Consider the following 13,560-nt stretch of genomic DNA (forward strand, 5'->3'; position numbering starts at 1 on the left):
AGGAGAGCATTAAACAGGGCACACGGGCCGGTGTCGCGGCGGGACCTGGGGAGAGGAGGCGGGGGGCACCTGGAGCCTGTCCTTTGCCAGCTGGATGCGCCAGGCCGGACACGTTCCCGACTCCGGTCCAGGGAGGGAATTCCAGCGGCACGGACGGACGGGCTGGCGCAGAGCCCGGCCCGCGCCGCTGCCGCGCCGCCACCACCAGGGGGCGCCCGGCGCCACGGCCCAGCTCCGCGCCCTCAGCCTCGGGGAGCGGGAGGGCTCGTTCTTCCCTTCTTCCTTCCCCTGCCATCCTGCCTTCCCCACCGCTTGCCAATGTCTAAACAGCCCCGTCTGTTCCTGCTCTTCTCCTGCAACATCTCGCCTCCCGTCATCGCCATTGTACTCTAGGGGAGTCGCTCCAGCCCAGCCACTCCCGTCCTGCAGTGCTCCAAACTGGACACAGAGCACCCTTGGCAGTGCCCAGCCAAGCAGAAAGCCCACGCTGGATGTTTTTTGGCTGCTGGGGTGTTTGTACATCTCAGACAGACTTTTTTTCCCCGAAGTTATTTCACCTCTCTGCAGCTTTGTTTACTGTACCAGTTAAGCTATGTCACCAAATCACTAATCCATGCTTTAATGAAACTTCCAATGCACGTATTTAGACCACCAGATGACCTTCTCAGTAATTTAGCTCAAGGCAGTTGTTGAATTCCCACTGGAAGAAGTCCCTGCAGATTTAGCTCCATCACATTTGCCAGCGTAGCTATTTGGGCAAGCCCTTGCAAGAGTGATCAAGTCCACAATGCCTCAGTGTAATGGTTTCTCCATTTATGAGAGCCAAAAATGAAGGCAAGTGTTAATAAACAGGCTCGATCAATACGCCATCAATCAGGTAAGACAAATTGAAATTTGTTACTATAACAGCATTTTACTGATGAACTCCCAGTAGCATAAGGAACACTGACAACACAGTCTGTCTTGCTTAAGACCTTCTTTACTGCTTTATCACAAAGTTGAAGAATGACAGTAAAAAGCAGAATTAGGTCTGTATGTGGTCTATAAGCATTTATAAGGAAATTAGGAAATGTTTATATTGGATGAAAATGTCAAACCAGACGTAAAAGTTGAGCCACCAATCTGCCAAGGGATCCTTGTCTCTGTGCCTGCCTTCATTTTATTATTTTCAGAGAATTATTATTTTCATTTAGTGAGATAAATAATTTCAATAGCTTGCCATAAAAATTCAGTACTAGAAGTGTAATTAGTAATTCTTTCTTTAATCTTTGAGATCAAATACAGCCCAGCTGCACTGCTGGCTTTAGCAGCTTAAGTTCCAACATCATGCAGCTACTGTACAGTCACTGCATGCTGTCAGCCAGCTTGCTGCCAACTTGGGGTTATCTCAAATATCTTCACACAGAAGGGCTTGGGTGCTCACCTGCTTTGTCAAGCACACGTAGTTTAATTAAAGACTTATTACCTATTTCGGTGACTTTGGCCTCAAGAATTGCTGGGATATCATGATGCCTAGACTCCTGAAATTACCCTTTCCCAAAATTTTGAAAGGCAGACATCCATCATGAGAATGGTATCAGTTGATGAGCCTTACAATCCAGCATTCCGAGCTAAGCAAAAGGAGCAGCCACTGTGGAAGTATCCCACAGGTTCTTTCTGAACATTATTTCTGTCCTACAAGCTTTGGGCATTAAGGAAGTCTTAGAGAGGCCTTGCTGGCAGTGTCTGGCACAGAACTCATTCAAGGCACAGATGGGGTATTTCACACTTTATGATCACCTTCTTGGGCTCCTGAGTCTGCTTGTCAGCAGCAACACCTTGATGTGACTCAAACCCTACTTCCAAGAGCTGGCTTTTAACCACAGCAAGCAAAAGTGCCTCAACATTTCCCTGTGGGAGCTGAGAACAGGTACAGGGATGCAGCACATCTGGTGCTTCCCCAATCCCTTCCTTCTATCACACTGGAAGCACCCTGGGAAACACAACAATAAGCAAGCAGCAATCAAAAAAAAGGTGCAAAGAATATTCCAAATGTTTATTATGTATTAAAAATACTGAAAATAAGCCATACAGTTCATTTCACAGTAACCTAAACAACATTGTTCAAGAACTTGAGAAGTCAACAAAGAACAGTGCACTTCCAACAGTGACAACAGTTACCTTAATGCCGTGGCTCCCTCTTTCTCTGACAGCAATTCTTTCCTGTTTACAGTGGGAACAACACTGGATATGGTTCAGTATCCTATTTACCTAGGAGAACTCCTTTTCTCCTGTGCTGTTCCCACTTCTGGGAGATGCTATTTCAAGGAATTTTTCATCTAACACAGTCAAGGATCTGTCTGATCCAAGCTGAGTTGAACATGATGCCCATGGCCTATTTCCAAGGTAACTACATGGCAGACTTCTTTACCAATTATTTGGATAAAGTTCAAAAGGAAACTTGAAAAGGAGGGATATTAGAAATCCTTTCCAAAAAGAGAGAAAACCAAAGAAGCTCCACAAGAAAATGGGTTTTAAAAGATCATCTATAGAATTATGACACTTTTTCCTCACTCTCCTAGACCAGGTCTCTTACAAGGATCCTTTGCTACCAATGCCTCAGCCAGACACCTGGTGACAAAAATAGTAACAAGAATCAGGCACCAAGTCCTGAATACATAACAAGAGTTCAGGTCACAGTCAGCTGTGTGAAAACCTGGAAATGTATATTCCATAGAAGCAATTCTGCTGATTTCATGGTGATTTTCCCTCTTGTGTGTTTTGGAGTGTATTACTGCTGTTGTTAGCATGCTTGTTATATATGGAACACAACAGGTGCAATTTTTGTTCTCCTCTTCCCTCAAATTTGTGATGATTTTTATAGAAAAATCCCTTATCAAAGACCAAAATAGATCTTTCCGAGGAAGACACCCTAATCATTTAAACAGCCTAAAAACATGACAAAAATATTACTGTACCCTCTTGAAATTAATCCCATCCTTCAGATGGGATCTTCTGCACTTAAGTACTGATCTTCTGCACCAACAGCTGAAGATGCTGGCAATTAAGCCTGTGATCATAAAGAATGAATCTCCTAGGCCTTAGCCCCAGGCAGTGCCACTGATCTCAGACCTTGTTAGTTCCTTGGTGCAGACTAAGGTCTCACAGAAATACACTACAGCTCAGCTGACCCTTGGTGACCTGACCACATGTCTGAGTCCCAAACTGCAGAAACAGATGAGATGCTGCACACCTGCTCCACTCTTCAGTTCACCACAGTGAACAGTTTAAGATAGCGTGTATCTTTGTTTCTTGAACCAAAACATCCCAGTAAAATCCTCTGCGAGTCCAGCAGTATGTTTTGGGTACCAGAACAGCCGTAGCCCTTCTGTGTGGGATATCTAGTGTCAATGTGAAATACCTTCATGCCATTAAATATGTGCCCATGCTAACGAGGCTGTAGTTACACCACTGCACTTAACAGTGGTACAACTTCATAGAGAAGATGAGCCCTTAAGAAACTCAACCCCCAACTAAACTTGTATTTTCTTAAAACAAAATTTAGGGAAAAAAAAAAAACAATAAAAAACTCCAAAAACACTACACGGAAAAGAAATGAAGGAAATAAGCATAACTGTCTCTATTATTAAAGTATTCTTATTCTCTTTGGAGGTATCAAATTTATTTTTAAAAGAGTAAAAAACAGGGCATACAAAAGCTATTCTCCTCAACCCATTATTTGCCCAAGGAGCACCACTGCCTAAATATTTTCATGTATTTTTTCTACTTTCACAAACAACCTTTCCAGATCATTCCTCAGGTCATCTACTGAGCTCTTCACAGACTCCAAGCTGTTCTCATTCTTTTCAATTTTCACTGAATAGGCGACTAAACTATCCACTGCAGTTCTTAGCATTTTCAAATCAGAATCGACCTGGCTAACAGAAGATCTCAGTTCATCTACAGAGCCTTCCATAGAAGAAAACTTTTCAAGGTAACCTTGAGAATGTGTTTGATCTGCCTGAAGATTTCCTTGATCCAACAAAGTACTAATTTGCTTCTGGACATCCTGGAGAGCACCAGAGGATGGCAAGTCACTGATGCTTCTCTTTAAGTCTTCCATGTCGTTGTACAGTGAAGTCTGTGCCTCACCAAGATTTTTCAGAACATCTGTGACTGAAGTTACATCTGTATTTGAGAGTCCCTGAAGAGTGGTAATGCTTTGTTCTAGGGCACTGAGCTTATTCTCATACTCTGCCTCCTTAGAAAGGAAAGATTCCAACTTTTCACTGTTTTGAGCAGCAACAGATGCTAGAGACTCTAGGCTGTCTTCTATGTGCCTCAATCGAGACTCCAGTCCTTCACTGTTCTTCCCAAAAGTTTCTAATGCTTTTCTGAAGAGTTCATTATCTTCCCATTTGTTGAGGTTGGCTTTAACTTGTAGTAAATCTTCATCAAGTCTTTTAATGTCACTAGGGAGCTGCCTAATAGAATCCTCAGCTCTCAGAACTTTCTCTTGTAAAGCTTTTAATGAAAGGTGTTCAGTGTCCGCAGCCTCTTTGAACTTCTCATGTTGCTGTTTGAGGTTGACTAACTCTTTCACTTCAGTGTACACATCAGACTCCATGGAGTCTATTGTACTCTTCAAGGTCTCTATGTCCTTTTCTTTTATTTTCATGGATGCTTGCATCTCATCAAAAGCATCTTTTAGCACCTTAATTTCATGTTTATACACATCTGCCTGTTCTAGTGAACCAACCTTTGCTTTCATATTGTTGATTTCATCTTGGCTCCGTTGCTGGACTTCAGTGAATACAGCAATGTTATCATTTATAGACTTGGTCAGCTCTGTTAGTCTCTCTTCCACTGTGTTTTCCAGAGATGTGAAGTCTCGTTCCCTTGCATCTTTCACCATGTGAATGCCATCAGACAAGTCTTTCAAAATTTCATTCTGCAGCTTCTCAAGCACTTCACTGATCCGGTTTATTTCACTCTCCCCTTGTTTAACAGACTTCTCGCTCACCTCCTGCTTCTGCTGAACAATTTTCATCATGGATTCAAATTCTCCAAATGTAGTTTGAAGAGAACGTACCTAGGCCAGAAATACACATGGTTAATACCAGTAATTTCACCCTTTTTGTCCAAAATCCTTATAGTCCTTGTTACTAGACAAAATGATTGCATTGCAATCCTTCATGCCCCATACCTCATGTCACCTCGTGGCATACAGATATGGGAGGCACCAAACAGCATCTTCAGCCTTACAGCTCTGTTGTACATACACCATCTGTTAAGGGTCCTTGGCCTCAATGACCTGCCATGCATGACCCAGGAAATATGTGGCAGTGAAAAAGGAACCCAGGTCTCCAGAGTCTCCATGCAGACCCCTGAACCATCCCTCCCATATAGGATTCCTGGTTCTAAAGACCACAAGTCTTTAGAAAAAGAAGGGGGGGGGGGGGAGGGACTCGAACCAAAAGAATAACTGGCAACAACTTCTCAATACAGAAAAGCTGGAATTATATTTTATCAGGTATGAATACCAAAGAACAATTCCTGATCATGAAAAAGAAGTTTTGCAGTAGACAAGGAAAAATTAGAGGGAGAGGGGAGCTGGGATGGGCCAAGGAATGGAAGAAGTAATGACATTTCACTGCTCTTAGACACCGACGGAAACACAAGAGATTTTTTGTTGACCATTTTTTAAGATTAGAAAAAAAATTAGGAAGTCTTTAATGTTCTAAATAGTTAGCAGCTTGTTTTTCCCACTCCTGCATACACCCACACAACAGCATGCAGTGAGCAGGGCTCATGTATGTACACACAAAGAACAAAAGCAGAGCAGCTGCCAAGAGCCTGCCTTGCATCTAGCTCAGGTTAACAGAAAGTTCCTACAACTACATCAGGCACACTATTAAACTTCCCAATTACAAAAATTACCTTTACAGCTGGTTTTAGTAGCAGCCAGAGGGAAAAGGTCAAGGGGCAAGTGGCCGCCACATTTGTTTACTCTCACATTTAAAGGTAAGATCCAGGCCAGGGAAGCACATGTTATTTAATTTTGAGGCCAAGCAGAGCATCGGTCTTAAGACTGCAGAGAAATCTTTTTGTGCATGTGGGGGCTGTACTTTCTTAAACTTAGTAAAGCAATGTAAGAACTCCTACTGTCTGCAAGAAGAATCCATCACACAGAAAACACCTCAAGGCTTTGGCAGGATGGCAAGTGCTGAGTAATGCACGTTGCCCTGCCTTACACTACTCCCTGTGTCTGAGGGGTATATTAATCAGCCATGCCACATGGGCTGCCATGTTTACTGATTAGATACACAGCTGGAGGGGTGGTTTTATTCTATAAATAAAAAAGAAGTATATTTTATATGGTTTTAGAAAGAAAAACACAGAGCTGTGTGTTTTTTTTTCTTTTCAAGTGAAGCAGGCTCCAGCAGTTCCCTGACTCAGAACCTAGATGTTATTTTGTTATTTTGTTATTTTCTAAAGACCTAACAGACATCTTCATTAGAAATTAAGTTATTTCTATGTATTTTTGCAGATCCCTGGCCAAATCCTCCTTAGTTTTCATGAAAGTCTATACTGTGCATTGATTGTAGAGTTTGGCCATGAGACTTGCCTTTGCTTTGACAGATCACTACTGTTTGAACAATACCCACTAAGATGACTTCTTTTCTCCCTCTTCAGTAAAACGGTTTCTAATGCCCCTACAATCCCTGTAGGGGAATACACCTGTATTCTCTAGTGCTTCCATAGAAAATTAGAAATGAGCTAAGGGGAAGGGGTGGAAAAAGTAATACTGCCATACACACTGCAGCTGAGCACCAGTCATTTGACTGACTTACCAACCTCATTTTCATTCGTCTTAGCTGTCATTCATTCTGATTATTTCCATAGAGAGCAGAGAGCTTTTTCTGTATCACTATAAATGGAGGTCAGAAATCTAACAGGATAACACAGGAAAGTTCTCCTCCCTCTCCTATTACAGTGACACATTTAAACCAAATCACCGAATTCATATTTGCAAGTAACTGTCTTTTTAGTCTAAGAAATCAGAAATAGCCAGAACTCTCCAGAGGGCTGGGTCTCTGCCATTCTATGACTTACAAAGATGGAACCCACCTCACACAGTGAAGTACTTTATAGCTGCTCCTCCACTGCATTCAGGCAATGTTCATGGTGTAAGTTGAAGCTATTCACCATCTGGGCCAGCCACTTGAAGAACAGAGAGCTCTGGTATAATAACATGGACTGGGGTCTTCAAAATATATCAGCTTCTAATCAGACTGGTCCTAACCGAGAGCCACCAGGGCTCAAAACAATACCCTTGCACAAGAGGGGTAGAAACTCACAGCTTCAAAGCAGTTGGTCTGTGTGTGAACCTTCATGTGAGTTTGGTTTTTTGGCGTACATGGCTGTTAAGATTTGAAGCCATAACCTTTGAAAGATTTAACATCATAAATAGTACATAAAAATGTATCTTCAGCCAATGACTACTGTTTTCTCTAACTGATCATTCGAGCCTGTGTTTAAACACCAAATGACCTTGGCCTCTCTGAGAATGGTACTATGTTAAAGACTAAACGTTCTCATAATTTCCTTTCTCCTCGATGCAGATGACTTTATATAATGCTTACTCCTGTGTATGAACGCTTGTGTAGAATAACTCTCTAACCTATAGAAAAGTTTATCTAGCAAGATATTAGAAGTTTGAAGCTTAATAATGGAGCTCCGTGCATTGTGTTTTAAGGCTTAAAAGTAGGTATTGTATTCGAAATAAGCAGGCATTGTTTTAACCAAAGGTACGTGTGCTTATAGTGATTGGATAGAACTACTGTCAATATGCTTTTGCTTTGTGTGATTGGTCAAAAAACTTATAAAGTAAGTTGTAACATTAAGTTCTTGGTCTGCTGCCTGGGATGCGAGCTGATGGCATCTTCCCATTGTCATAACCATGTAATGAGACTGATGCTGAAAAATAAAACAGCTCAAGGCACGTTCCACAGCAGTCCCATCCTGTTTGTAGAGATACCCCCGGCTGGCAATAAATCCTCAATGCAGATGAGTTTATATAATGCTTACTCCTGACAGAAGCTCTCTGCAGTCAGATGAAGGGCAAAGCTACACAGCTTTGGCACTCTGCAAATACAACACAGGATCCTACACCTTTGTGAAGCAGTGAAATACAGCAAATTCCCGTGTCACCAAACCACAGCAACCAAAGCTTCCATGGGTTACATCGAAACCCTGTGATCTCTTTCTACCACCTTCAACAGCCATCTGCTATACAAAGGCAAGTAAGTTTCAGTTGTCTTTGAAACCAACTATTTATAAACTTCTGTTATATGCTCATCTCCTAGAATATGTGACACGTACTTATGCTTTTCTGCAATGACATGGAGATGGGAAACTGCAAATTGTCCATATTCCTTTGATTAGAGGGGCTTACACACTGCATGTACATCTACATTCTACACTCATATATTATAGTTTTACATCTTTCCATTTCAGTTTCTTCCTTCTTACAGTCTACAAAAATGGCTTAAAAACCAGTAAAAAGCAACACCCTTTGCTAGTTCAAATCATTGTCCTGTCACCAGTGAGTCAAGCCCCCTAGATTTAAAACTAGCTTCAGACGCAGCCCTATAGCCCTGAGGTTTACAACTCCTCTCTCCTGCTGACATGAATTTTCCTTTTCCTTCTTGTTGTATGGGACAGGAAACTCCAAGACTGATGATATAATCTCCACATGTGAAGGCCACTGTGTTTCTGGAAGCACTGAACAGCCAGAAGATCTCTGCCAGTGCCTGTCCCCCCTTTGCCAGCCCAGGCCCAAGCTTGCAAGGAATATAGGGAATCTGAATGCTCTGCTATGCAGAAAGCAGTCAAGCTGAGACAAGAATTTCCTTTTCCTTGATCTGAGTCAGTCATAACTTTACACACTGTCTTCCAACCACTAAACCTACCCCTGGGAAACAAGTTTAATTGTATGTTGATGATATGCAATCACAGATGCCATTTTTAAAGGGTATAGGCACCCTAGGATGTATCCAAGTGGACAGTGCTATTTGTGAAGCTATAGCTGGGAGGCTAATAAGGGCCTGAGTGAAAAAAAAATAGGGAAATAAGCATTTATTTCACTTCACTTGAGCCACATTCTGTGCCAGCAACTTCACAGCTTTTGGTCCTGGACTGCCACTGCGAGTCTCACTCCCTTGACCAGAGACTGCAGCAGGAACGTGGGAGGCAGGGTACTGCAGCACTGTTTCTGGCACAGCCTCTGTTGTTCGGTGAAGCTCACATGGGTTTTGTTTTCTAGAGTGTGGGGACACTGAGGCAGGGTCCTGCCCGCGCTGCCACCCAGTGTCCCTCGGCGTGCACATCTGCCTACTCGACAGGCAGCGACGAGCAGTTCGTTCGCCCCGCTAGGTTAAGTGATTTGCAGGCCTCGGAGATACAGAATTACGGGCAGCAAGCTCTTTCGGAACGGCGGGTCCGCACCGCTGTCAACACCTAATGCAGCGTGTGTGCTGCATTCCATAAAATGGCTTCAGGCACAGGCCCTGGAAAGGCGAGCGGGGGACTGGGGCCACCGCCGCGGGGTCCCGTCCCGCCCAGCTCTACGCTGCCTGGCAGGGATTTCTCGCTGCTCCAGGGCCACGTTTGCAGGCACGGGGAATACCGCGGCCCTGACTCCATCTGCCTCTCTAATGCCATGAAAGCATCTTTGAGGGAGCACGGAAGAGGAGGGGAAGGCAACGGGATACGTTCGCTTTCCCGCAAGACAGGCCACCCGACAGCTACCCAGCTCCTTATTTAAGGGGCGAATCCCGGCGCCCGTCCCCCTGCATGGGCGGCTGCTGCTTCCCGCCCCGCCGAGCAGCACCGAGCGCCCGGCGGTGCCCAGCCCACCCGCCCCCGGCGGTGCCGGTGCCCTGCTACCTTCTGCACCACGGTGTCCAGGGTGGCGGCCAGCTCCTGCCGCTGCCGGCCGGAGGCCTCAACCTCCCGGGCGCTCCGCCCGACCTCCTCCTGCAGTTGCAGCACGTACCAGCCGGCGGGCAGCGCGGCGCCCAGCACCACCACGGCGCCCAGCAGCATCACCCAGCCGCGGCGGGGGCCGGCACCAGAGCGGCCCCCGCCGCCGGCCCTGCCGCCCCGGCCGTGCCCCGCCGCCGCCGGCTTCTTCGCTGGCGGCTCCTCGCCGGCGCCGAGCTGCACGCTCTTCTCGTTAGCGGCGGGCGGGCTGACCCCCTTAGAGCCCCGGTGCTTGGCGGCCGACATAGCGGAACGCCGCCGCCGTCGTACGCAGAGCAGGAGGAGCGGGAGTGGGCGAAGGAGAGAGGGAGGGAGGATGGAGGGAAGGCGGAGGCGCCGGCCCGGGCCGCGCCAGGCTCCCCGCCCCGCCCCGGGGAGCCGCCACGCACACGGGGATGGGCTCCGTCCCTGCCGGGAGGCAGACGTGGCGTATAGGGCCCAGCCCCATCCCCAGGGGAGCAATGGGACCGGGAAGCGACGGGCGGGGCGGAGAGGAAGCGCCGGCCCAGCCTCGCGATGACAGACCCTCTCCCGAGCCGGTGTGGAGCGGAGGGAGCGCTCGGAGCGCTTTCCATCCCCGTAGCCCCCCGCGCCGGGCGTCCCCCAACCCAGACCGGTCCTTCTGCCAGTTTTTGGCCCCCCTCGTAGTTTTGGTAGAACGCAGCGGAATTCTGCCTTATGCAACTGCTGCTTTAATTGCTTGTGATTTTGGCTGGAATACCCGCAGCAAGCTCCGGAATGACTGAGAGAAAGGTGTGGAGAGAAAGTTATTTTCTCCATCTGCAACCCCTCTCCCCAACCCGTTTCTAGTGCCTATAGAGCTTAGACTTGACATCGGGCTGGTCCCGGGGGACCCAACAGCTGCTGCCCTGGCTGGCAGAAGTGCTCCAGGCCCCAGACAAGCCCCTCTCAGGTCACGGACGGCGTTGTCCGAGATGGACAGACCGAGAGCTCAGCACCGAGTCTGCCCGCTGAGCTTTTCCGCTCCGAGCATGCTTCTTTGCCTCCCCACGCCAACACGAGCCTGCTGCCTTCATCTTCCTCACGGAGCGAGTCTCAGCACAGGACAGTTAAGGAAATGCTGAGCAGGCCTTCCCTGTGCCACGGGCTCCAGCTGGAGCTTGAGGCACTGAATGTATCTGTTTCTCTATTTGATTACAGCAAGAAATTAAATCAAATTTTGTCTTGAAACTAGTTTTCTTTTCTTGGTCTTTCCTTTGATTACAATATATTCTTCCTTTACACATATATAAAAAATAAATTTTATGTTGAGTATTAGTTAGAAACAGTGGACCATAAAGTCATCTCGATCACAGCCCCTGATGTCAATCTGTCAAATACAGTTCCACCTCTGCCAAGGCTTACGATGAACTGAACTGTTTAGTCAATAATGATGTTCTAGTAACTACTAGAATGGGTGATAAGAGGAAAATTTTTAGTGAATTGTCTCAGGCATTTTGTTATCACAATTCTGTCAAATGCACAGACCTGAGAGGATGTTGGTGTGACTGCAAGTTATGAGCACCACAACAGAAGTTACTGCAAGTAACAGAGAGCTTCTATGGGGTCGGGAGGTTGTCTTAAATATATATCAGAGGTGGCAGGTGAGGAACCCTCTGAATAATCTCTTCCTCAATACAATGAGAGTAGAAATCTTCAGCAGCAAACAAAGCACCCTGGGAAAGCTACAACAGCAATTTCCACCGTGAACATCTATCCACAGCCTTAGTTCTCTCACACTTTATGAGAAGGGGATATCAGGTTTCCATTTAGTAAAGGCCCAGAAAAGCTAGGATTTGTAGCAGTACCCTAAGACCCAGGATTTTAGCTCTGAAACCGTTTAGTTCAGAGTTTACTACAAGAACTGAGCCATATGGACTTCGCCAAAGAGAATAATCAAGAGGATCATCAATGTTAAGTATCAAGGGATGTAAATGTTTCAGGGAGTAAGGTAGCATAGGTAACTGTCACTATTTCTGCTTCTCTTGCTTGGCAGTGTCAAGGAAAGCGTTAGCAATGTACTACCTAAAGATTTTTCTCACCATGGAACCAATTCAAACTATTTCTGACCAAGAGTACCATTTCACAAATAGCTTTTTGTTGTATTTGACACTGTGGGTCAAACTCTTATTACCTTTGTACAGAAAGACCAATTACTAGTTCTGAGGGGAGTATGCATTAGGAATTTGCCAAGTTGGTAAAGTAGCTAGACACTGCAGACTGGTGTGTTTGGGGAAGCTACTGACGTTAACATTTTCTCTCAGAAATGTCAATTCTGCTTTGCCTTTGAATTTGAAGACAAATACTTCAGTGGGGAGAAGTAGCAACCCTATTTGCCTCTCACAAGACTTACTTCTCCTTGGAATATAGGAAAACTCCACAGAAGAACAAACTGAGAAAACATGCTTACACCTGCCTTGTATTCTTTCTGTCTTGATTTTCATATCTGGGCCTGACGATCTCAGTCAACCCAGAGTTTTAACATCCATCTGTTAGCACTAAAGCAAATCTGCCTGGCTCAGTTATTAGAATTAGGGAAAAATGTCTTGTGACTTTAAGTTATGTTCTTAATTTAGTTGTCATAAGCCCTGGCATAAACTATAGCATGCCTTGCCCTTTCCCTCTCCTCCCACACTAACCATGAGTTAGCCACATATTGGGAAATTTCTGACCCACGGGGCCAAATGCAGCTGCACATCTTATCCACTCAGTAGCTGCCTTGCTGTTTGCTGGATAAAGCAGAGCATTAATTATAGGCTTTACTGTCTTTGACAGTTTTACTGGTAAGAGTAAGGAAGGTTATGAGCCAACTTGCTGCAAAGAGTGAGCACAAACTAGTCCTTAATTTCAATTAACAGTGTTTCTGTAGTGAAAGGCCAAGAGTTAAAGTCGACTTGAGACACTAGTCAAAATTCCAAATGTGTACCTTTGTATGGTTCAACATCCAGGAAATAAGCACCACAGTTACTCTCTCTCACCCCACATGTCCCCAGTGGGATGAGAGGGAGAATCAGAAGGGTAAAAGTGAGAAAACTTGTGGGTTGAGATAAAGTAAGTTTAATAATTGAAAAAAATGAAAATTTTATCAAATTGTAATCAAAATGAAAATAAAAAAGGGGTAAACAAAAGCCAAGAAAGACAAGTGAAGCAAATGAAAACAAGTTCTCACCAGCAACTGACTGATGGCCAGCCAGTCCTCAAGCTGTGCCCCTGCACCAACCTTCTCTTATTGCTGACCTTTATCCTTCCAAGGATAAATTACATCCTTGGAAGTCATAACAGTTCTGTACAAAGTAGCCTGTCTGTACATTATCACAGTTTTTTACAAAGGCCTTTTGAACCTCTTTCAGACGGTCATTGCCATGTAACACACCCAAAGCGGGGCAAAGCAGTGCAAATGCAGTTATTTAAAACATTGTCTTCTTTATAGAAGCTACCTGATTAGGCTGTTTGACTTAATCTCATTTAATGTCTCTGAAGGCCAGGCTGACAGGTGCTCTGCATCGCTGCCCGCAAGCGCTCCCTCTCCAGCTG

At 45.3% G+C, this 13,560-nt stretch overlaps 1 protein-coding gene across 1 annotated transcript; it reads right to left on the minus strand.

The window, feature by feature from the left end:
* Window positions 1–2,034: 2,034 nt before the first annotated feature.
* CKAP4 (cytoskeleton associated protein 4) lies at window positions 2,035–10,806 on the minus strand. Its single transcript, XM_058804817.1, has 2 exons — window positions 9,931–10,806; window positions 2,035–5,071 (listed from the first exon to the last, which is right to left on the minus strand). The coding sequence occupies exons 1-2, from the start codon at window positions 10,804–10,806 to the stop codon at window positions 3,740–3,742; spliced, it is 2,208 nt and encodes a 735-aa protein (XP_058660800.1). The 3' UTR covers window positions 2,035–3,739.
* Between the last annotated feature and the right edge of the window lie 2,754 nt (window positions 10,807–13,560).

The sequence above is a fragment of the Ammospiza caudacuta genome, chromosome 5, assembly GCF_027887145.1.
Source record: "Ammospiza caudacuta isolate bAmmCau1 chromosome 5, bAmmCau1.pri, whole genome shotgun sequence".
Classification (NCBI taxonomy): Eukaryota; Metazoa; Chordata; class Aves; order Passeriformes; family Passerellidae; genus Ammospiza; species Ammospiza caudacuta.

Bases quoted from the DNA above. Each gene is read 5' to 3' on its own strand.
- CKAP4 (XM_058804817.1), bottom strand. From the start codon at position 10,806: ATGGAGAAAATAACTTTCTCTCCACACCTTTCTCTCAGTCATTCCGGA. The intron at 5,072-9,930 runs GTAGCAGGGCAC...TTTCTGGCCTAG, and splicing joins TGGACACCGTGGTGCAGAAG to GTACGTTCTCTTCAAACTAC.